The sequence below is a fragment of the Pelophylax lessonae genome (assembly GCF_965119305.1).
Source record: "Pelophylax lessonae genome assembly, chromosome: 11".
In the NCBI taxonomy this organism is placed as follows: domain Eukaryota; kingdom Metazoa; phylum Chordata; class Amphibia; order Anura; family Ranidae; genus Pelophylax; species Pelophylax lessonae.
Genome location: NC_138778.1, coordinates 232,694,840 through 232,717,639, shown reverse-complemented (window position 1 = coordinate 232,717,639; position 22,800 = coordinate 232,694,840). Strand labels below are relative to the sequence as shown.

Here is a 22,800-nt window from a genome sequence, read left to right as displayed (position 1 = left end):
CAAACTACGGGAAATATTTATGTAATTTTTATTGTTTTTTTTTTACTAGTAATGGCGGCGATCTGCAATTTTTAGCGGGACTGCGACATTTTATTTAGGCACAGCGTCGCACGGCCACACAATTGTCAGTTAAAGTAACACAATGCTGTATCGCAAAAAATGACCTGGTCATTAAGGGGGTAAAACCTTCCGGTCCAGAAGTGGGTATTTATTTTAACATTTTTTTTTTTTTTACACTGTTTCTTCAAATAAAAATGTATCACTTATTGCTGACACAAGGAATGTAAACACAGCAATAGGCAGTGACAGGTACTCTTTATGGAGAAGGCAGTGACAGGTACTCTTTATGGAGAAGGCAGTGACAGGTACTCTTTATGGAGAAGGCAGTGACATGTACTCTTTATGGAGAAGGCAGTGACAGGTACTCTTTATGGAGAAGGCAGTGACAGGTACTCTTTATGGAGAAGGCAGTGACAGGTACTCTTTATGGAGAAGGCAGTGATAGGTACTCTTTATGGAGAAGGCAGTGATAGGTACTCTTTATGGAGAAGGCAGTGACATGTACTCTTTATGGAGAAGGCAGTGACAGGTACTCTTTATGGAGAAGGCAGTGACAGGTACTCTTTATGGAGAAGGCAGTGACAGGTACTCTTTATGGAGAAGGCAGTGATAGGTACTCTTTATGGAGAAGGCAGTGATAGGTACTCTTTATGGAGAAGGCAGTGATAGGTACTCTTTATGGAGAAGGCAGTGACATGTACTCTTTATGGAGAAGGCAGTGACATGTACTCTTTATGGAGAAGGCAGTGATAGGTACTCTTTATGGAGAAGGCAGTGACAGGTACTCTTTATGGAGAAGGCAGTGACAGGTACTCTTTATGGAGAAGGCAGTGACATGTACTCTTTATGGAGAAGGCAGTGACAGGTACTCTTTATGGAGAAGGCAGTGATAGGTACTCTTTATGGAGAAGGCAGTGACAGGTACTCTTTATGGAGAAGGCAGTGATAGGTACTCTTTATGGAGAAGGCAGTGATAGGTACTCTTTATGGAGAAGGCAGTGACAGGTACTCTTTATGGAGAAGGCAGTGACAGGTACTCTTTATGGAGAAGGCAGTGACATGTACTCTTTATGGAGAAGGCAGTGACAGGTACTCTTTATGGAGAAGGCAGTGACAGGTACTCTTTATGGAGAAGGCAGTGACAGGTACTCTTTATGGAGAAGGCAGTGATAGGTACTCTTTATGGAGAAGGCAGTGATAGGTACTCTTTATGGAGAAGGCAGTGACATGTACTCTTTATGGAGAAGGCAGTGACAGGTACTCTTTATGGAGAAGGCAGTGACAGGTACTCTTTATGGAGAAGGCAGTGACAGGTACTCTTTATGGAGAAGGCAGTGATAGGTACTCTTTATGGAGAAGGCAGTGATAGGTACTCTTTATGGAGAAGGCAGTGATAGGTACTCTTTATGGAGAAGGCAGTGACATGTACTCTTTATGGAGAAGGCAGTGACATGTACTCTTTATGGAGAAGGCAGTGATAGGTACTCTTTATGGAGAAGGCAGTGACAGGTACTCTTTATGGAGAAGGCAGTGACAGGTACTCTTTATGGAGAAGGCAGTGACATGTACTCTTTATGGAGAAGGCAGTGACAGGTACTCTTTATGGAGAAGGCAGTGATAGGTACTCTTTATGGAGAAGGCAGTGACAGGTACTCTTTATGGAGAAGGCAGTGATAGGTACTCTTTATGGAGAAGGCAGTGATAGGTACTCTTTATGGAGAAGGCAGTGACAGGTACTCTTTATGGAGAAGGCAGTGACAGGTACTCTTTATGGAGAAGGCAGTGACATGTACTCTTTATGGAGAAGGCAGTGACAGGTACTCTTTATGGAGAAGGCAGTGACAGGTACTCTTTATGGAGAAGGCAGTGACAGGTACTCTTTATGGAGAAGGCAGTGATAGGTACTCTTTATGGAGAAGGCAGTGACAGGTACTCTTTATGGAGAAGGCAGTGATAGGTACTCTTTATGGAGAAGGCAGTGACATGTACTCTTTATGGAGAAGGCAGTGACATGTACTCTTTATGGAGAAGGCAGTGACAGGTACTCTTTATGGAGAAGGCAGTGACAGGTACTCTTTATGGAGAAGGCAGTGACATGTACTCTTTATGGAGAAGGCAGTGATAGGTACTCTTTATGGAGAAGGCAGTGACATGTACTCTTTATGGAGAAGGCAGTGACAGGTACTCTTTATGGAGAAGGCAGTGATAGGTACTCTTTATGGAGAAGGCAGTGACATGTACTCTTTATGGAGAAGGCAGTGACAGGTACTCTTTATGGAGAAGGCAGTGATAGGTACTCTTTATGGAGAAGGCAGTGACAGGTACTCTTTATGGAGAAGGCAGTGACAGGTACTCTTTATGGAGAAGGCAGTGACAGGTACTCTTTATGGAGAAGGCAGTGACAGGTACTCTTTATGGAGAAGGCAGTGACAGGTACTCTTTATGGAGAAGGCAGTGACAGGTACTCTTTATGGAGAAGGCAGTGATAGGTACTCTTTATGGAGAAGGCAGTGATAGGTACTCTTTATGGAGAAGGCAGTGACAGGTACTCTTTATGGAGAAGGCAGTGACAGGTACTCTTTATGGAGAGTCTTTCGGACCCCCAGATGTCTCCTCTACCCTTAAAAGCATTTGATCTTACCAAGATCGAATATCACCAGATACTTTCCTATTTTAAAAATGGCGCTGGTTACATCGGGGGGGGGGGGGGGGGGTACCAGTTATGACGAAAATGCTCGTCGCTTCCGGTCTTCTAGACCATAAAACTGATAGGGGGACCTTCCAGTCCTCGATAAGCTCTATGGTAACGTTGCTACATTTTGATTTGATCAGATACATTTTGGCACGACCATGTGAACTACACTGTCCGCTGCAAAGCACGTAATTGGCACAGAGCGTTGACAGGCGTTCGTCAGGAAACACCCGCTTTGGACGATGGTGTAATCTTAGACTCACATGGTCAATCTCATAGGAGATTATAGTGATTGGGTTTCCTTCTTTTCCCTGAAAACAAAGTAAAATGTTTATTTCCATGTGAAGTATTTGTTTGTACAGCAGGATGCAACAACGTAATTATTTATTAGAGAAAACCCAAACACTTCATCATCAGCAACCAGAACAATTCCTGATCCGACAAAGAGGAGGATTAGGGAGAAGAAGCATTTTGTCGAAGTATGCAGAAGCCCCCCATAGCACCGAGCTTGCCTATAAAATGTGCTGATGGATCCCAACAGCTGTGGACTGCGAGGCTTGTCCAGCCCCTTCCCTGACCCCAGCCAAAAATCCTTCACAGACACACACACCAGTAGATGAGAGATTCCTACCAAGAGCAGGACAAGTCTCAGACCCCCTAAAGACTCACAAACCCCTGGGATCCCACCACCACCATGAAGGAACTTAAAGCCCTGAAGATCCGGATCGCCTTCTTTATCACCCTAATTGGGGTGTCTCTGATGCTGGCCGCTATCATGGGCAATCATTGGGCGGTCATGAGCCCGAAGGTGGACGATTTCACCCAACCCTGCGAGGTGGCCCACTTTGGCCTGTGGAAACTGTGCACCAAGAGGATCACGGTGGAGGGGAACGATGTGGTGAGCACCCTCTGCGGCCCACTCAGTCTTCCCGGAGGTAGGTTCTCTTTATTTACAATATGGGTATATTGTGAAGTCTATAGGATGTTCCGGGGTCTTCTCAGACTGGGAGCACTGGGTTGGACCACTGGTCATTGGATTAGATATGGTGAGCACCCTTTCTGGCCCACTCAGTCTTCCTGGAGGTAGGTTCTCTTCATTTACAATATACTGTAGATACATTGTGATGTCTATTAGGATATTCCTGAGTCTTCTCAGACTGGGAGTACTGGTCATTGCGTTGGACCACTGGTCATTGGGTTACATGTGGTGAGCACCATGTGCAGCCCACCAAGTCTTCCTGGTGGTCGGTTCTCTTTATTTACAATATGGACACATTGAGAGGCGTATAGGGTACTCCTGCGTCCTCTCAGACTGGAGCACGGGGCATTAGGTTGGACCACTGATCATTGAGTTAGATGTGGCGAGGACCCTTTGCTGCCCACTCAGTCTTCCTGGAGGTAGGTTCTCTTCATATCCAATATGGATACATTGAGACATCTATATTATATTCCTGAGTCCTCTAGGACTGGGAGTACGGGGCATTGGGTTAGATGTGATGAAAAACCTTTGCAGTCCACTCAGTCTTCCTGGAGGTAGGTTCTCTTCTTTTCCAATACGGATACATTGAGACATCTATAAGATATTCCTAAGTCCTCTAGGACTGGGAGCACAGGGCATTGGGTTAGATGTGGTGAGCACCCTGTGCAGTCCACTCAGTCTTCCTGGTTGTAGGTACTCTTTATTTACAATATGGACATATTGAGAGGTGTATAGAATATTCCTGTGTCTTCTCAGATTGGGGTACGGGGCTTTGGGTTGGACCACTGTTCATTAGGTTAGATGTGGCGAGAACCCTGTGCGGCCCACTCAGTCTTCCTGGTGGTAGGTTCTCTTTATTTACAATTTGGACACATTGAGATCTGTATAGGATATTCCTGCCTCCTCTCAGACTGGAGCACGGGGCATTGGGTTGGACCACTGATCATTGAGTTAGATGTGGCGAGGACCCTTTGCTGCCCACTCAGTCTTCCTGGAGGTAGGTTCTCTTCATTTCCAATACAGATACATTGAGACATCTATATATTCCTGAGTCCTCTAGGACTGGGAGCACGGGGCATTGGGTTAGATGTGATGAAAAACCTTTGCAGTCCACTCAGTCTTCCTGGAGGTAGGTTCTCTTCTTTTCCAATAAGGATACATTGAGACATCTATAAGATATTCCTGAGTCCTCTAGGACAGGGAGCACGGGGCATTGGGTTAGATGTGGTGAGCACCCTGTGCAGCCCACTCAGTGTTCCTGGTTGTGGGTTCTCTTTATTTTCAATTTGGACACATTGAGATGTGTATAGGATATTCCTGCCTCCTCTCAGAATGGAGCACGGAGCATTGGGTTGGACCACTGGTTGTTGAGTTAGATGTGTTCCTGGATGTCGGCACCCCAGTTGACGTTTCCATCAGCTGTCGGGTGCTGCCGCCACCATTGCCGGTGAGGGAACTCGGCAGTGAAGCCCTGCGGCTTCACAGCTGGATCCCTGCTGCACATGCACGAAGCGCACTGCGCTCTTTTACTGGCCCGGCAGCAGGGGAAGGAGGAGGGAGGCTGAACTGCTGACGTACCGTGTATGACATACAAATGTGGCACCAAAGGGGGTGGAGGAATCAGATAAGAGCAAGTTCTACTTTTGAGTGGAACTCCACTCAGATATTGCTGCTCCCCAGTCTACCATGCACAGAGATCTGGTTTCAAGGTGGGGCCCCTTGCTCCAGCAACCTGGGAGTTTTATAGAGCCCTGAGTGCTTTATCTGTAACACCTGAGCTTGTTAACCCTCATTGAGCCCAAACAGGCTCACTACACAGCACAAACACAAAAGCAATCACAACAGGAACCTGGGACAAATATATCCTGGACATCCCGGACACAACCTATAGATTTTCCTGGCTTCCTGTCACAATACATTGAGATGTCGGTATGGACCATGGGGTAGTACCTGGATTGAAAACTGGCCCCAGGGGAGAGTCCAGAGGGTGGTGATAAATGGGGAGTACTAGGCTTGGTCAGATGTGGAAAGTGGGGACCCCCAAGGATCTGTCCTGGGACCAATCCTGTTTAATTCATTCATAAATGACCTATAGAGGATGTGATATCTTGAACAATCTTGGTATTTGCGGACAATACTAAGATAAGCAGGTCAATATCTTCTATACAGGACGTGGTAACCTTACAAGCGGACCTGAAAAATACAATGGGGTGGGCAATTACATGGAAAATTAGGTTTGAATAATGTAGGGTAATGCATTTGGGTGCCAGAAATACGAACGCAAGTTACTCACTAGGCGGAATCTAAGAGGGAAAAGGACCTGGGGGTCCTAGTAGACATGCTCAGCAATGGCATGCAATGTCAAGCTGCTGCAAGCAAAGCCAACAGAATATTGGCATGTATTAAAAAGGGGAATCACGCCACATCTGGAGTATGCTGTCCAGTTCTCGGCACCGGTCCTGAGGAAGGATGTGCTGGAACTGGAGAGAGTCCAGAGAAGGGCAACAAAAATAATTAGGGGAATGGAGGACATCAGCTATGAGGAAAGATTACAAGCACTGAACTTATTCTCTCTCTGGAGAAGAGACGCTTGAGGGGGGATATGATATCAATGTAAAAATACCGAACTGGTGACCCTAGCATAGGGAACAAACTTTTCAGAGAAAGGGAATTCAATAAGACACGTGGCCACTCTCTAAAGCTAGAAGAAAAGCGGTTTAATCTTAGACTGCATAAGGGTTCTTTACTGTCCAGAGCGGTAAGGATGTGGAATTCTCTTCCACAAGCAGTGGTATTATCAGGGAGCATCGATAAAAATCAGGGAGCATCGTTTAAAAAAACGATTAGATGGGCACCTTAAAAACCACAACATACAGGGGTATACAATGTACAACATACAGGGGTATACAATGTACAACATACAGGGGTATACAATGTACAACATACAGGGGTATACAATGTACAACATACAGGGGTATACAATGTACAAAATACAGGGGTATACAATGTACAACATACAGGGGGTATACAATGTACAACATACAGGGGTATACAATGTACAACATACAGGGGTATACAATGTACAACATACAGGGGTATACAATGTACAGTTAACAGCAAACACACACACACATCATAGTTTGAACTGGATGGACTGGTGTCTTTTTTCCAACCTCACCATCTATCTAACTATGTCTATAAGATATTCCTGAGTCCTCTCAGACTGGGAGCACTGGTCATTGGTTCGGACCACTACAGAGTGAATGGAGTATAAACAAGCACTCTATTCTTGCAGAAAAGCTTGACCTTTCGGAGTGATTTACTACACGGCTGGTAAACCTTTCAACTGCACTCACAAATGACTAAAGCTGGCCACGCATTGTAAAATCCAGTTCTACAATCTTATTTTGAAAGCAATAAACAAGTAGTGTGAACCTCCTGATCGCATTTACTGACAAGATGGTTTAAGTCGGACTAACGCCTCTTATGTGTTGAGAAATCGAATGCGGAAAACTGAAAAGATTTCCAAATTGGTGGCTCAAACCCCCCTATCTGCATATCTCCATTTATCCACCTAACATTATAACTAGTGTATGTGTCCACCAAGCTATGCATAACACACTGAAGTCCATGAGATGCTCAATTTATAAACCAAACATAGAATTATATAAAAAGTGTGGAGCAGTTAGTGTTCACTGGGGTTCTTTCAGATGTTTCTAGGGGTTCCTTGAGCTGTGGTTGGTTGACCTCCTATGTGATGGTGCCTTCAAAGATCTCATCACTACCTGGCAGAACCCGGGGGAATGGCACAAAATATTTTAAAGCTGGTGGCATTCTAACTACCATAGTAGAGATGGGCTCAGACGTGTTTGGGATCCTGGTCCCAACCCACCTGCCCGATCCTGCCAGAAAGCGGACACTGCACACCGCTAATCACAGACACTGAGACATTTCCCGGTCTGTGCCACTGGTGACCGGGAAATGTTTCACTTCCTGTGATTAGCGGTGTGTAGTGTCGGCTTCCTGGTGGGATCGGGCAGGTGAGCTGGGACTAAGATCCCGAACACGCCTGAGCCCATCGCCAGGGGAGGACTGGGCCAGGGGGCGGGGGGGGGCAATTGCCCCCTGGGCCACTCTGATTCCCCTGTAAAAAGGCTGCACCGCTTCTGCCACAGACATGCCTAACGGATTCCTGGTGAAGAGAAGTAAAAAGTCTCTGCGGGATGAAAACAATGACAGAGCACAGGCCCCCCTCCCAGCATGGATGGTGTAAACTGTGTCTGAGCAGAGGCTGGTTCCATGCCCCACTTGGGGCTCTCCTCCTCTGGCCAGCCCCAACCGAGCTGTCCCAGCTCCCCCCAACCGCCCCCTGCTGGCCAGGTTGGGAACCCAGATTTAGCCGGTGAGTAGAGAGTACATGGAGCAGGGCTTCAGCCTGGAATGGGGGTCAGGAGGAGGATGAGAAGAGGGAGAGCGGGAGGGGGGCTGAGTCGCTGCACCATGGGCCTCTGCTTTTTGTACTTTCCCCCCTGGGCTGAAAGTTGCCAGTCTGCCCCTGCCCATCGCTACCCCATAGGTGTGCACAGCCTATTGCATTAGGGTGTGCACCCCAAAGGGGTTCCTTGAGCTGTGGTTGGTTGACCTCCCATGTAATGGTGAACTCAAAGATCCCATCACTACCTGGCAGAACCCGAGGAATGGCACAAGAGATTTTAAAGCTGGTACCAACCCACCTGCCAGGTCCCACCAGAAAGCGGACACTGCACACCGCTAATCACAGGCACTGAGACATTTCCCGGTCTGTGCAGCTGTGGACTAGGAAATGTCTCACTTTCTGTGATTAGCGGTGTGTAGTGTCGGCTTCCTGGTGGGACCATGCAGGTGGGCTGGGACTAGGATCCCGAAAAGGCCTGAGCCCATCGCTACACCGTAGGTGTGCACAGCCCAGGCCCAGACTGGGACAACAAATAGGTCGGGCATTTTAGGCCATTTTTTTACAAATGATGACAACTACCGGTTTCTCTACGTTTTTTAGTTATATTTAGCCTGCACACCCATGCGATCTGATTCTGCAAATCGCGCTGCATTTTGCAAACTGATTGCGGGTTGTCATTACTGTAACACACACTCCACAATCGGTCCGCATGGATGGGTTGCTATTTAGATGCGGTGCCAAATCTGCAGGGAATTCGCTGTGAATTCTCACCGCATTTAGTGTGAACCCAGGCTAAGTGATAACAGTTAATTTTAGGGCACATTAAAAATATATTACCCAATTTTTGGGTAAAATATAAAAGATGAGTTTGTGTCAAGTAAATAAATACCCAACATGTCAAACCTTAAAACTATGCATGCCCAAAAATAGCAACACATTTCAGTACCCTATATTTTCCATAGGCAAAGCTATTAAAGATCATTCAGGTCATCAGTTCAGAGTTAACCATGAATAATGATCCTAGAATTATTGCTCTCATTCCAGTGTGCAGGGTCATATATTACACGTGTTGTACAATCAAGGTTTTTGTGCACAGGCGCCCTCAAAATGTGTATTTCATTTCATATGGTGGTGGTGGGATAGAGATGACATCAGCAGCAGTGGTGGTGGTGGTGGGGATAGGGATGACATCAGTAGTGGTGGTGAGATAGAGATGACATCAGTGGCAGTGGTGGTGGGGATAGGGATGACATCACTGGCGGTGGTGGTGGGGATAGGGGTGACACCAGTGGCAGTAGTGGGGATAGGGATGACATCAGTGGCAGTGGTGGTGGGGATAGGGATGACATTACTGGCGGTGGTGGTGGGGATAGAGGTGACATCAGTGGCAGTGGTAGTGGGGATTGGGATGACATCAGTGGCAGTAGTGGGGATAGAGATGACACCAGTGCCGGTGGTGGTGGGGATAGCGATGACATCCGTGGCGGTGGTGGTGGGGATAGCGATGACATCCGTGGCGGTGGTGGTGGGGATAGGGATGACACCAGTGGCGGTGTTGAGGATAGGGATAACATCAGTGGGAATGGTGGTAAGGATAGGGATGACATCAGTGGCAGTGGTGGTGGGGATAGGGATGACAATGTCCACTGCCACTGAAGTTATCCCTATCCCCACCACCACCGCTACTGATGTCATCCCTATCCCCCCCCACCACCGCTACTGATGTCATCCCTATCCCCCCCATCACCACTGCCTCATGGGAGGGGGGGGGGACCAGACAGAGGGATGGCGGTGGGAGGGATGGGATCAGGCAGAGGCATGGCGGTGGGAGGGATGGGATCAGGCAGAGGCATGGCGGTGGGAGGGATGGGATCAGGCAGAGGGATGGCGGTGGGAGGGATGGAATCAGGCAGAGTCATGGCAGTGGGAGGGATGGGATCAGGCAGAGGGATGGTGGTGGGAGGGATGCTATCAGGCAGAGGAATGGCGGTGGGAGGAATGGGATCAGGCAAAGGGATGGCAGTGGGAGGGATGGGATAAGGCAGAGGGATGGCAGTGGGAGGGATGGGATAAGGCAGAGGAATGGTGGTGGTGGGATGGTATCAGTGATAGTGGCACCTGCTCTCAGTGGCAGTCGAGTCCCCCACCTACGTGCTCAATGTGTCACTGCTCTCTTCTCCCTTCACGTGCCTCTAGGGATGCCTCTTCTTGCATGGGGTCTCCTTGCAGAATGGAGAGCTCCTCCCCCCCCCCACTTACCTGGCCAGCTGACATTCTGCTCTGCCTCCCTACATCACTGGATGGATTCTGCTGCAATAGGCAGCCGGCTCGGCGAGCACCCTGGCACCCTACCCTCCCTCCCCCCTTTGGCGGGTGACCCTTTAACGGCAGGCAACCCCGCCACAGTGGCGGAACATGCGCTCCCCCCCCCCCCCCATAGTGGCGGAACTCTAGGGTCTAGTCGCAAGTGTGACTGCTGCGACCCTGGTAGTTCTGCCAATGTGTATCTATAAATACACACCCAAATGGTGTCCTACATTTAAAGTGTATATGTGATTTTTTTTAACACTGCACTGCATTTACCCAGCCAGTACTAAATATACCACAATTACAAACACACACACAAAAAACAAAAAATTATATATATAAATTTTTTGTGTGTTTGTAATTGTAGTTTATTTAGTACATGCTGGGTAAATGCAGTGCAGTGTTAAAAAAAAAAAAAAAAGGAATCATATATACACTTTAAGTTCCGGACACCTTACTGACATTGTGTAAAAGCATGCTTTTATCATGAATCCTGTAAAATATAGGCTGGCACAGTGGCACTTTGTCATTGGTCCAGGCCCTGGTGTCTGCAGGTGCAGAGAAACTTTTCCCAACATGAGGATGAAGGGGGTCTCCTCCAGCCCCTCCCCTTTCACGGACAGCTGCCACCTAATATCCCACCCCCTGGCTCTGACAGCCTGGCCCTGAACTGAATAGGAGGCCGGCCCAGCTGCCTTGGGAGTGAGACTCAGCCAGGAGGACATGCAGGCCTCTCCGCAGAGGCTGCCCCAGAGAGGCCGGGAGAGCTGCGCCCCTCCAAACGGCTGCCTAGGGAGTCAGGAGCCACAATGACATGCGGCCCGACAGCCCCGGCCCACTGGGCACATGCCCGGTGTGCCCTATGGCCAGTCCGGGCCTGGCACAGCCCATTGCATAGAGTGTGCACCCCAAAGCTCAAACTTACATGCGCAGTAGGGCAGTGGATGGTGTCAGTTTTTTTTTTATTTTGTTATATCTTCTTAGGAGGCGTTGTGAAATAGCAAGTGGTTTTAATGTTAGATCTCACATAATTAGAGGCTTATTAGGTGATTAACCACTTCAATACCGGGCACTTTCACCCCCTTCCTGCCCAGGCTAATATTCAGCTTTTAGAGCTGTTGCAATTTGAATGACAATTGCGCGGTCATGCAACACTGTACCCAAACCAAATTTATGTCATTTTTTCCCCACAAATAGAGCTTTTCTGGTATTTGATCAACTGCAATGCTAAACAAATAATGCATTGATGGGCACTGATAGGTAGCACTGATATGCAGCATTGATGGGCACTGATATGCAGCACTGATGGTCACTGATAGGTAGCACTAATATGCAGCATTGATGGAAACTGATAGGCGGCACTGATGGGCACTGATTGGCACTGATAGGCGGCACTGATGGGCACTAATAGGCAGCACTGATGGGCACTGAAAGGCAGAACTTATGGGCACTAATAGGCGGCAATGATGGGCTTAGGTGGGTGGCACTGATAGATGGCAATGATGGGCACTGGTGGGCGGCACTGATAGATGGCAATGATGGGCACTGGTGGGCGGCACTGATAGATGGCAATGATGGGCACTGGTGGGCGGCACTGATAGATGGCAATGATGGGCACTGGTGGGCAGCACTGATAGATGGCAATGATGGGCAGCACTGATGAGGAGGGCACTGGCAGGCTCCCTGAGCACTGATTGGCATCCCTGGTGGCACGGGTGGGCATCACTGGTGGCCATGGGTGGGCAATCCCTGGTGGCTCTAGTGGCATCCCCCAAGGGTCTGCACTGGTAGTCAATGCTTTGATTACCAGCACAGACCCCCCCCCCCGTCAGCAGAGCTGCCGATCGGCTCTCCTCTACTCATGCCTCTCAGGCGCGAGCTGAGGACAGCCGATCAATGGCTCTTCCTATTTATTATGTGACCAGCTGTGATTGCACACAGCTGGTCATATGGTAAAGAGGCTACGTCATAGGTGGGCTCTTTACCAGGATCTGAGATGCGGTGTGTTACACTGCACCACCGCACCAACGCTCTGCGCACCATATGACGCCCAGTCAGGATAGTGCAACCACTTAGCCGCCGTCATTTTGCTATAGGATGGACGGAAAGTGGTTAATAAACACTTGATCTTACCGGATCTAATGAATATCTATTAGCCTGAATGATTTCTGGGCATAAAGGTTGATGGGGGGGGGGCAACCCCTCCCCCCCCCTTTAATCACTTAATAGGTCTCTAATTATGTGAGATCTAACGTTAAAACCATTGGATCTTACCAGGTTTAACAAATAGCTTCTAAAATAGCTAACTTTTTGGTAAATTTTTTGATAAGGGGGGGCCGATGACTGGTTAGACTCCACCCCCCCCCCTCCCCCCAGCAAATAACTGTTATTAATGCGTCTTTTGTGTGAGATCTAATGCAAACAACAATTGATCCAACCTGATCTAACAACGATCTAACCAACTGCATACGTTTTATTCAAACATTTAGATTTGGGGGGGCTTTACTGCCCGAGCTGGCATTTCCCCCCCCCAGTGATCAGTCTGTACATTGTAACTTTGTACCCCCCCCCCAGTGATCAGTCTGTACATTGTAACTTTGTACCCCCCCCCCCCAGTGATCAGTCTGTACATTGTAACTTTGTAGCCCCCCAGTGATCAGTCTGTACATTGTAACTTTGTACCCCCCCCCCCCCCCCAGTGATCAGTCCGTACATTGTAACTTTGTAGCCCCCCAGTGATCAGTCTGTAGATTGTAACTTTGTAGCCCCCCAGTGATCAGTCTGTACATTGTAACTTTGTAGCCCCCCAGTGATCAGTCTGTACATTGTAACTTTGTACCCCCCCCAGTGATCAGTCTGTACATTGTAACTTTGTACCCCCCCCCCCCCCAGTGATCAGTCTGTACATTGTAACTTTGTACCCCCCCAGTGATCAGTCTGTACATTGTAACTTTGTACCCCCCCCCAGTGATCAGTCTGTACATTGTAACTTTGTAGCCCCCCAGTGATCAGTCTGTACATTGTAACTTTGTACCCCCCCCCAGTGATCAGTCTGTACATTGTAACTTTGTAGCCAGTCACAAGGTGGGAGGATGATATATCTGATGCTCGGTCTGATACAAGATTGGAGTAGCTCTGATATATAGATGGTGCTGCCATGTGTGAGTTGTCCGTCTTCCGGCCAAAACAAAACCCCAACATAGGACACATGTTCATCCATTAAGACAAGTGCAGAGCCCACAAGGAGGGGGGCTGCCATCAACACATGTCTGGCAACTGCAAAAATGAAACGTCTCATGGCTGAAACCCAACCCCCGACTCCACCACCAGAATATGAGATCTATTTTTTTAGACGGATCTCCATTTCACAAGAGACATTCCAGAGTCAGGAGAACAAGTGTGTCCCAACCATCCCCCTCCCCCCAAGTGTGTCCCAACCATCCCCCTCCCCCCAAGTGTGTCCCAACCATCCCCCTCCCCCCAAGTGTGTCCCAACCATCCCCCTCCCCCCAAGAGGGTCCAAATACACCCCCGTGAATATAGTCTGTGTGTCATCTCTCATCGTATAACAACTAGGAGGAGACCGGTCCATATACATTCTAAGGAGACAAGAACTCTATATACTGTACACTGTACAATGCTCAAAACAAATGAAAGGAACACTTTGAAAACACATCAGATCTCAATGGGGAAAATATCATGCTGGATATTTATACTGGTATGGACTGGGTAATGTGTTATAGGGTCCAGGTATGGCCTCATGCTACCAGTAGTGACACTGACCCCAGCCAAATGCAAAACTAGTATAAAACAGGCAGAAAAGATGAGTAGGGGAAAAAAATTTCAGTGGCCTCCACCTGTAAAACCATTCATATTATGGAGGTTGTCTCATTGTTGCCCATCTAGTGCACCTGTTGTTAATTTCATTAACACCAAAGCAGCTGAAACAGATTAACAACCCCCTCTGCTACTTAACTAACCAGATCAATATCCCAGGAGTTTAATTGATTTGATGCTATACTCTGATTAGAGTTCATAGATGGAGGTGGGGAGGGGAAGGCTCATTGATTGGAGGTGGAAGGGGGGGTCTCATTGATGGAGGTAGGGAGGAGAAGGCTCATAGATGGAGGTAGGGAGGAGAAGGCTCATAGATGGAGGTAGGGAGAAGAAGGCTCATAGATGGAGATGGGGAGGGAAGGGTCGTTGATTGGAGGTGGAAGGGGGGGCTCATTGATGGAGGTGGAAAGGGGGGGGCAATTGATGAAGGTGGGAAGGGAAGGCTCATTGATGGAGGTAGGGAGGGGAAGGCTCATAGATGGGGAGGGAAGGGTTATTGATAGAGATGGGGAGGAAAGGCTCATTGATAGAGGTGGGGAGGGAAGGCTCATTGATAGAGGTGGGGAGGGAAGACTCATTGATGCAGGTGGAGAGGGAAGGCTCATTGGTGGAGGTGGGGATGGAAGGTTCATTGATGGAGGTGGAGAGGGAAGGCTCATTGTTGGAGGTGGGGATGGAAGGCTCATTGATGGAGGTGGAGAGGGAAGGCTCATTGTTGGAGGTGGGGGATGGAAGGCTCATTGATTGAGGTGGAGAGTAAAGGCTCATTGATGGAGGTGGGGATGGAAGGCTCATTGATGGAGATGAGGATGGAAGGCTCATTGTTGGAGGTGGGGATGGAAGGCTCATTGATGGAGGTGGAGAGGGAAGGCTCATTGATGGAGGTGGGGATGGAAGGCTCATTGATGGAGGTGGAGAGGGAAGGCTCATTGTTGGAGGTGGGGAAGGGAAGGCTCATTGATGGAGGTGGGGAGGGAAGGCTCATTGATGGAGGTGGGAAAGGGAAGGCTCATTAATGGAGGTGGGGAAGGGAAGGCTCATTGATGGAGGTGGGGATGGAAGGCTCATTGATGGAGATGGGGATGGAAGGCTCATTGTTGGAGGTGGAGAGGGAAGGCTCATTGATGGAGATGGGGATGGAAGGCTCATTGTTGGAGGTTGGGAGGGAAGGCTCGTTGATGGAGGTGGGGAGAGGAAGGCTCATTGATGGAGGTGGAGAGTAAAGGCACATTGATGGAGGTGGAGAGGGAAGGCTCATTGATGGAGGTGGAGAGTAAAGGCACATTGATGGAGGTGGAGAGGGAAGGCTCATTGATGGAGGTGGAGAGGGAAGGCTCATTGATGGAGATGGGGATGGAAGGCTCATTGTTGGAGGTTGGGAGGGAAGGCTCGTTGATGGAGGTGGGGAGGGGAAGGCTCATTGATGGAGGTGGAGAGTAAAGGCACATTGATGGAGGTGGAGAGGGAAGGCTCATTGATGGAGGTGGGGATGGAAGGCTCATTGATGGAGATGGAGATGGAAGGCTCATTGTTGGAGGTGGAGAGGGAAGGCTCATTGATGGAGATGGGGATGGAAGGCTCATTGTTGGAGGTTGGGAGGGAAGGCTCGTTGATGGAGGTGGGGAGAGGAAGGCTCATTGATGGAGGTGGAGAGTAAAGGCACATTGATGGAGGTGGAGAGGGAAGGCTCATTGATGGAGGTGGAGAGTAAAGGCACATTGATGGAGGTGGAGAGGGAAGGCTCATTGATGGAGGTGGAGAGGGAAGGCTCATTGATGGAGATGGGGATGGAAGGCTCATTGTTGGAGGTTGGGAGGGAAGGCTCGTTGATGGAGGTGGGGAGGGGAAGGCTCATTGATGGAGGTGGAGAGTAAAGGCACATTGATGGAGGTGGAGAGGGAAGGCTCATTGATGGAGGTGGAGAGTAAAGGCACATTGATGGAGGTGGAGAGGGAAGGCTCATTGATGGAGGTGGAGAGTAAAGGCACATTGATGGAGGTGGAGAGGGAAGGCTCATTGATGGAGGTGGGGAGGGAAGGCTCGTTGATGGAGGTGGAGAGGGAAGGCTCATTGATGGAGGTGGAGAGTAAAGGCACATTGATGGAGGTGGAGAGGGAAGGCTCATTGATGGAGGTGGAGAGTAAAGGCACATTGATGGAGGTGGAGAGGGAAGGCTCATTGTTGGAGGTGGAGAGTAAAGGCACATTGATGGAGGTGGGGAGGGAAGGCTCGTTGATGGAGGTGGAGAGGGAAGGCTCATTGATGGAGGTGGAGAGTAAAGGCACATTGATGGAGGTGGAGAGGGAAGGCTCATTGATGGAGGTGGAGAGTAAAGGCACATTGATGGAGGTGGAGAGGGAAGGCTCATTGTTGGAGGTGGAGAGTAAAGGCACATTGATGGAGGTGGAGAGGGAAGGCTCATTGTTGGAGGTTGGGAGGGAAGGTTCATTGTTGGAGGTGGACAGGGAAGGCTCATTAATGGAGGTGGGGATGGAAGGCTCATTGATGGAGATGGGGATGGAAGGCTCATTGTTGGAGGTTGGGAGGGAAAGCTTATTAATGGTGGGAGAGAAGCTCACAATGAGTCTGCGGTGTTGACTTTGCCTCTAAATATCCAATCGATCATCTGTGGGATGTGCTGGAAAAACAAGTCCGAACCATGGAGGCCCCACCTCCCAACTTACAGGACTTAAAAGATCTTCTAGTGACGGTTTGGTGCTAGATACCACAGTGTACCTTCAGAGGCTTAGTGGATTGTCATCATATTATGGGTGATCATTGTATTTTAGATCTCAGTGTCCGCTCCCTCTCTTACAGCAGCTGTGACCCCGGACTATGTATCAGCTGGGACAAAGCTCTGCTAATTCCATTATTAATTTGTCTGTCACCAAACTCGCCTCTGGGGAAAACAGCTGGAAGCAAATCGCGGTCCCAGCGTAAAATACCAATCATGGCCACATACACAAATAAAAAAAACTTTTATTACATAGTTAGTGAGATTGAAAAAGACACCAGTCTATCAAGTTCAACCAATGATGTGTGTGTGTGTGTATAAGTAATTATGACAGAAAACACTCCCTCCATTCTAATTGGCTGCTACACTGAAGGGGGACATAAATCTACATTCACACCTATCCCATTCACTGCAATGCGTTTCACGCACATCATGTCGTCCATTCACCACATTGGTGAACCATTGGACCATTAATACATTTTTGGGAATGCAGCGCACCGCTGAACACTAATGGATGTATGGTGTATCCCTGTACTTGCACAATGCAGAGGTGTGAGTGGGACCTCAGTTGGTTATACTGGATTCAATAGGGAAGGGTGTTTCTGAGATCTGTTTCCCATTGGCAGGATTTCCCCATCATTTCCTGTCCTGGATATACAACAGGAAGTGAGAGGAAACCTCGACATAATGAAGAGAACTCCCCTCCCAGAACAGGTGTCCCCATTGGACGCTTCCTCCTCATTTCCTGTCCTAGAGATACAACAGGAAGTGAGAGTAAACCCAGACATCCCCTCCCAGAACAGGTGTCCCCATTGGAAGCTTTCCCCTCATTTCCTGTCCTGGAGATACAACAGGAAGTGAGAGCAAACCCTGACATAGTGAAGAGAAATCCCCTCCCAGAACAGGTGTCCCCATTGGAAGCTTTCCCCTCATTTCCTGTCCTGGAGATACAACAGGAAGTGAGAGGAAACCCCAACATAGTGAAGAGAAATCCCCTCCCAGAACAGGTGTCCCCATTGGACGCTTCCCCCTCATTTCCTGTCCTGGAGATACAACAGGAAGTGAGAGGAAACCTCAACATAGTGAAGAGAAATCCCCTCCCAGAAAAGGTGTCCCCATTGGAAGCTTTCCCCTCATTTCCTGTCCTGGAGATACAACAGGAAGTGAGAGGAAACCCCGACATAGTGAAGAGAAATCCCCTACCAGAAAAGGTGTACCCATTGGAAGCTTTCCCCTCATTTCCTGTCCTAGAGATACAAAAAGGAAGTGGGAGGAAATCTTAAAAAAGTGTGGGGAAATCCCCTCTTAGACAGTTGTTACCAGAACAGGTGTCCCTATTGGAAGCTTTCCCCACATCTCCTGTCCTGGACATACAACAGAAAGTGAGAGGAAATTTCAGCAAAGTTTAAAGAACTCCCCTCCTTGACAGTTGTCACCAGAACAGGTGTCCCCACTGGAAGCTTCCCCCTCATTTCCTGTCCTGGTGACAACTGTAAAATGTTCCCATCACGTGTTGTCTCAGTGACAATGGTCACCAGGACAGACAACGGGGGAATCTACCCAATGGGGGAAAGGCAGCAAAAAATAAAAAATAAGTACATACACAGAGGCCCTTGATCAGGGATCCTCAAATTACGGCCCTCCCAGCTGTTGTGGAACTACACATCCCATGAGGCATTATAAAACTCTGACATTCACAGACATGACTAGGCATGATGGGAATTATAGTGCCTGAACAACTGGAGGGCCATAGTTTGAAGTCCCCCTGCACTAGACCTTCACACTGAGTAAACTGCTAGCAGCACAATGACTTTCTACAGTGAGGGGAAAAAAGTATTTGATCCTCTGCTGATTTTGTGCGTTTGCCCACTGACAAAGAAATGATCAGTCTATAATTTTATTGGTCGCTTTATTTTACCAGTGAGAGACAGAATAACAACACAAATATCCAGAAAAACGCATTTCAAAAAAGTTATAAATTGATTTGCATTTTAAATGAGTGAAATAAATATTTAATCCCTTATTAGTCAGCAAGATTTCTGGCTCCCTGGTGTCTTCTATACAGGTAATGAGCTGAGATTAGGAGAACTCTCTTATAGGGAGTGCTCCTAATCTCAGCTTGTTACCTGTATAAAAGACACCTGTCCACAGAAGCAATCAATCAATCAGATTCCAATCTCTCCACCATGGCCAAGACCAATGAGCTGTCCAAGGATGTCAGGGAGAAGATTGTAGACCTACACAAGGCTGGAATGGCTACAAGACCATCGCCAAGCAGCTTGGTGAGAGGGTGACAACAGTTGGTGCGATTATTTACAAATGGAAGAAACAGAAAATAACTGTCAGTCTCCCTCAGTCTGGGGCTCCATGGAAGATCTCACCTCGTGGAGTTTCAATGATGATGGAGAACGGTGAGGAATCAGCCCAGAACTACACGGGAGAATCTTCTCAATGATCTCAGCTGGGACCATAGTCACCAAGAAAACAATTGGTAACACACTACACCATGGAGGACTGAAATCCTGCAGCACCCGCAAGGTCCTCCTGCTCAGGAAATCACATGTACAGCCCGTCTGAAGTTTACTAATGAACATCTGAATGATTCAGAGGAGAACTGGGTGAAAGTGTTGTGGGCAGATGAGACCAAAATCGAGCTCTTTGGCATCAACTCAACTCGCCTTGATTGGAGGAGGAGGAATGCTGCCTTTGATCCCAAGATCACCATTCCCACCGTCAAACATGGAGGTAGAAACATTATGCTTTGGGGGTGTTTTTCTTCTAAGGGGGCAGGACAACTTCTACGCATCAAAGGGACGATGGACGGGGCCATGTACCATCAAATCTTGGGTGAGAACCTCCTTCCCTCAGCCTGGTCATAGAAAATGAGTCATAGTTGGGTATTCTAGCATGACAATGACCCAAAGCACACAGCAAGGCAACAAAGAAGTGGCTCAAGAAGAAGCACATTAAGGTCTTGGAGTGGCCTAGCCAGTCTCCAGACCTTAATCCCATAGAAAATATGTGGAGGGAGCTGAAGGTTGGAGTTACCAAACGTCGGCCTCCAAACCTCAATGACTTGGAGAGGATCTGCAAAGAGGAGTGGGACAAAATCCCTCCTGAGATGTGTGCAAACCTGGAGGCCAACTACAAGAAACGTCTGACCTCTGTGATTGCTAACAAAGGGTTTCTCCACCAACTACTAAGTCATGTTTTGGTAAGGGGTCAAATACTTATTTCACTCATTAAAATGCAAATCAATTTCTAACTTTTTTGAAATGCGTTTTTCTGGATATTTTTGTTGTTATTCTGTCTCTCACTGGTAAAATAAACCGACCAATAAAATTATAGACTGATCGTTTCTATGTCAATTGGCATTCCTAACACAAACTACGCAAACATACAAAATCAGCAGGGGGTTAAATACTTATTTCCCTCACTGTACCTGTATACAACTATTACTGCAGCTCAGGTGAGTGTAGCTGTATCTTCCAATCATACAATACACAAACTGATGGATGGGGAATGTCCGAGCCCCTGAAACGCGTTGGCTTGCTTTCTAATGGATTATGTAAGAAAACATAATTTGGATGGGTTGGTCTGTAGTCTGGGGTTCTCTCTGTATTCTGTATAGTAAGAATAAAAGCCTCTCACATATAATCCAAAAATGTAATGAAAGTTTCTGGCTTTAAAGGGCAACTCCGCTTTCATGGGGAAAAAAAAATTAGCAAATAAAAAAAATATAAAAACATACGATTGCGACACAAATCATATTGTAACTGAATGTTAAAATGATCTTTTCTTCTCAATCTGCAGCCGCAGTCATTTACTGTAAACTGCAATATGGCCGCCTGGAGGCGCTCTGTACACAGATGGTATACAGACCCCCCCAGATATGTCATTTCCTGCTTGTGTGATTGGCTCACTGTATTTTCCCAGAAGTCTGCACTAAGATACAAGCCAGATTTTGGGCATCCCCTGCAAAATTATTGTCATTTTGCTGAGATACTCCCAATAGGGAAATCACACCTAAAGGGATGCAGCTGGTTGATAAAATATAAAGTCACTCCCATTCACATTGAGCCCATGGACACAGAGAAACAAACAGCTATTTCTTCACAACAACAAAAGGGAGGAATCTGCTACAAAGTTTGTTACAATCCCTGCAATGTACAGAGATCACCCGGGAGGGGGGGGTTATTTCTCTACAAAAGTGGAGTTAGTCTTTATTCACTTGCCGACTGCCAGCAGTACATACACTGCGGCAGGTCGGCTCTGTCCCACGAAATGACGTAACTGTACGTCGCTTCACGGGACCGCGAGTGGGGGCGCGCATGCACCCATTCGCCACAGGGGGAGCTAATCTGCGGGTCTGGGTACCCGTGATCTCTCCCCGTGGAGACAGAACAACGGTGTGCATTGTAAACACGGCAGACCGCTGTTCTGTCAGTAATGAACACAGGGATCCTCTTATTTGTTCATTCCATAAGCCCATCCCCCACACAGTTAGAAAGCACCCCATAGGGACACATTTAACCCTTTGATTGCCCCTGTTATTTTTTTTTTTTTCTTGTGCATAGCAATCTTGTTTTTTTTTATTCTTCGTTTTTGTACAAAATAGACAAATCTGAAATGCAAAGCAGCTAGTATAGGCTACCAAACCAGACACGATTATATATCAGTGGGTGAGTCCTCTATATACACATCTATATATACACAGCTCATGCGATTATATGAGAGGTTTTCCTTTCTTTTTTTTTTTTTTTTTTAGTTTTTTTTTTTGTTTTTAGGTCAGTGTGGTTCAACTTCCATAATCAAGATGAAACATTCATCCAGTCAATGGAATACAGGGAAAGTTTTCATAGAACATTCCTCCGAGTCATGTAGAAAGATCTGCCACAGAGGAAGCTGATCAGCGGGTCCGCAATCGCTCCTCGTGAAGACAGAACAGCGGTCTGCAGTTATAAACACGGCAGACCACTGTTCTGTCAGCAATGAACACAGGGATCCTCTTATTTAGGAACACAGGTCTCTGTGTTCATTCCATAAGCCCATCCCCCACACAGCTAGAAAGCACCCTCTAGGCATACATTTAACCCTTTAATCGCCCCTTGTGTTTATCCCTTCCCATCATTAGTACAGTGACAGTGCATATTTTTTAGCACTGATTACTGTAGTGATGTCACTGGTCCCCCAAAAAAGTGTAAATAATGTCAGTTAGGGGTCCGATCTGTCCGCCGCAATGTCGCAATCCCACTAAAAATCACAGATCGCCGCCATTACTAGCAAAAAAAAATAAAAATAAATACAATGACATAAATCTTTCCCCTAGTTTGTAGACCCCTCCCTCTCCAATACAGTTAACCCCTTCCCTGCCAGTGTCATTTTTACAGTAACAGTGCATATTTATAGCACTGATTACTGTAGTAATGTCACTGGTACCCCCAAAAGTGTAAAAAATGTCAGTCAAGGGTCCGATCTGTCCGCCGCAATGTCGCAGTCCCGCAAAAAAAAAAAACGCAGATCGCCGCCATTACTCATTAAAAAAAAAACACCAAAAATGACAGAAATCTTTTCCTTTGTTAGTAAACGCAATAACTTTTGCGCAAACCAATCAAAATACACTTATTGGGATTTTTTTTTTTATCAAAAATATGTAGCAGAAAACAAATTGGCCTAAAATAATAAAAAAAAAATTAGATTTTTAAATGATTTTTTATTGGGATGTTATATAGCAGAATGTGAAAATATTGTTTTTT

At 47.4% G+C, this 22,800-nt stretch overlaps 1 protein-coding gene across 1 annotated transcript in view; it reads left to right on the top strand.

Annotated features, from left to right (window-relative positions):
- The first annotated feature begins 3,355 nt into the window (after positions 1-3,355).
- The window catches only part of CACNG1 (calcium voltage-gated channel auxiliary subunit gamma 1), a 94,929-nt gene continuing 75,484 nt past the window's right edge, over positions 3,356-22,800 (top strand). The window contains exon 1 of the mRNA XM_082272117.1: positions 3,356-3,687. Coding sequence (XP_082128243.1) covers positions 3,447-3,687 — 241 coding nt within the window. The 5' untranslated portion in view covers positions 3,356-3,446. The remainder of the gene's footprint in view (positions 3,688-22,800) is intronic.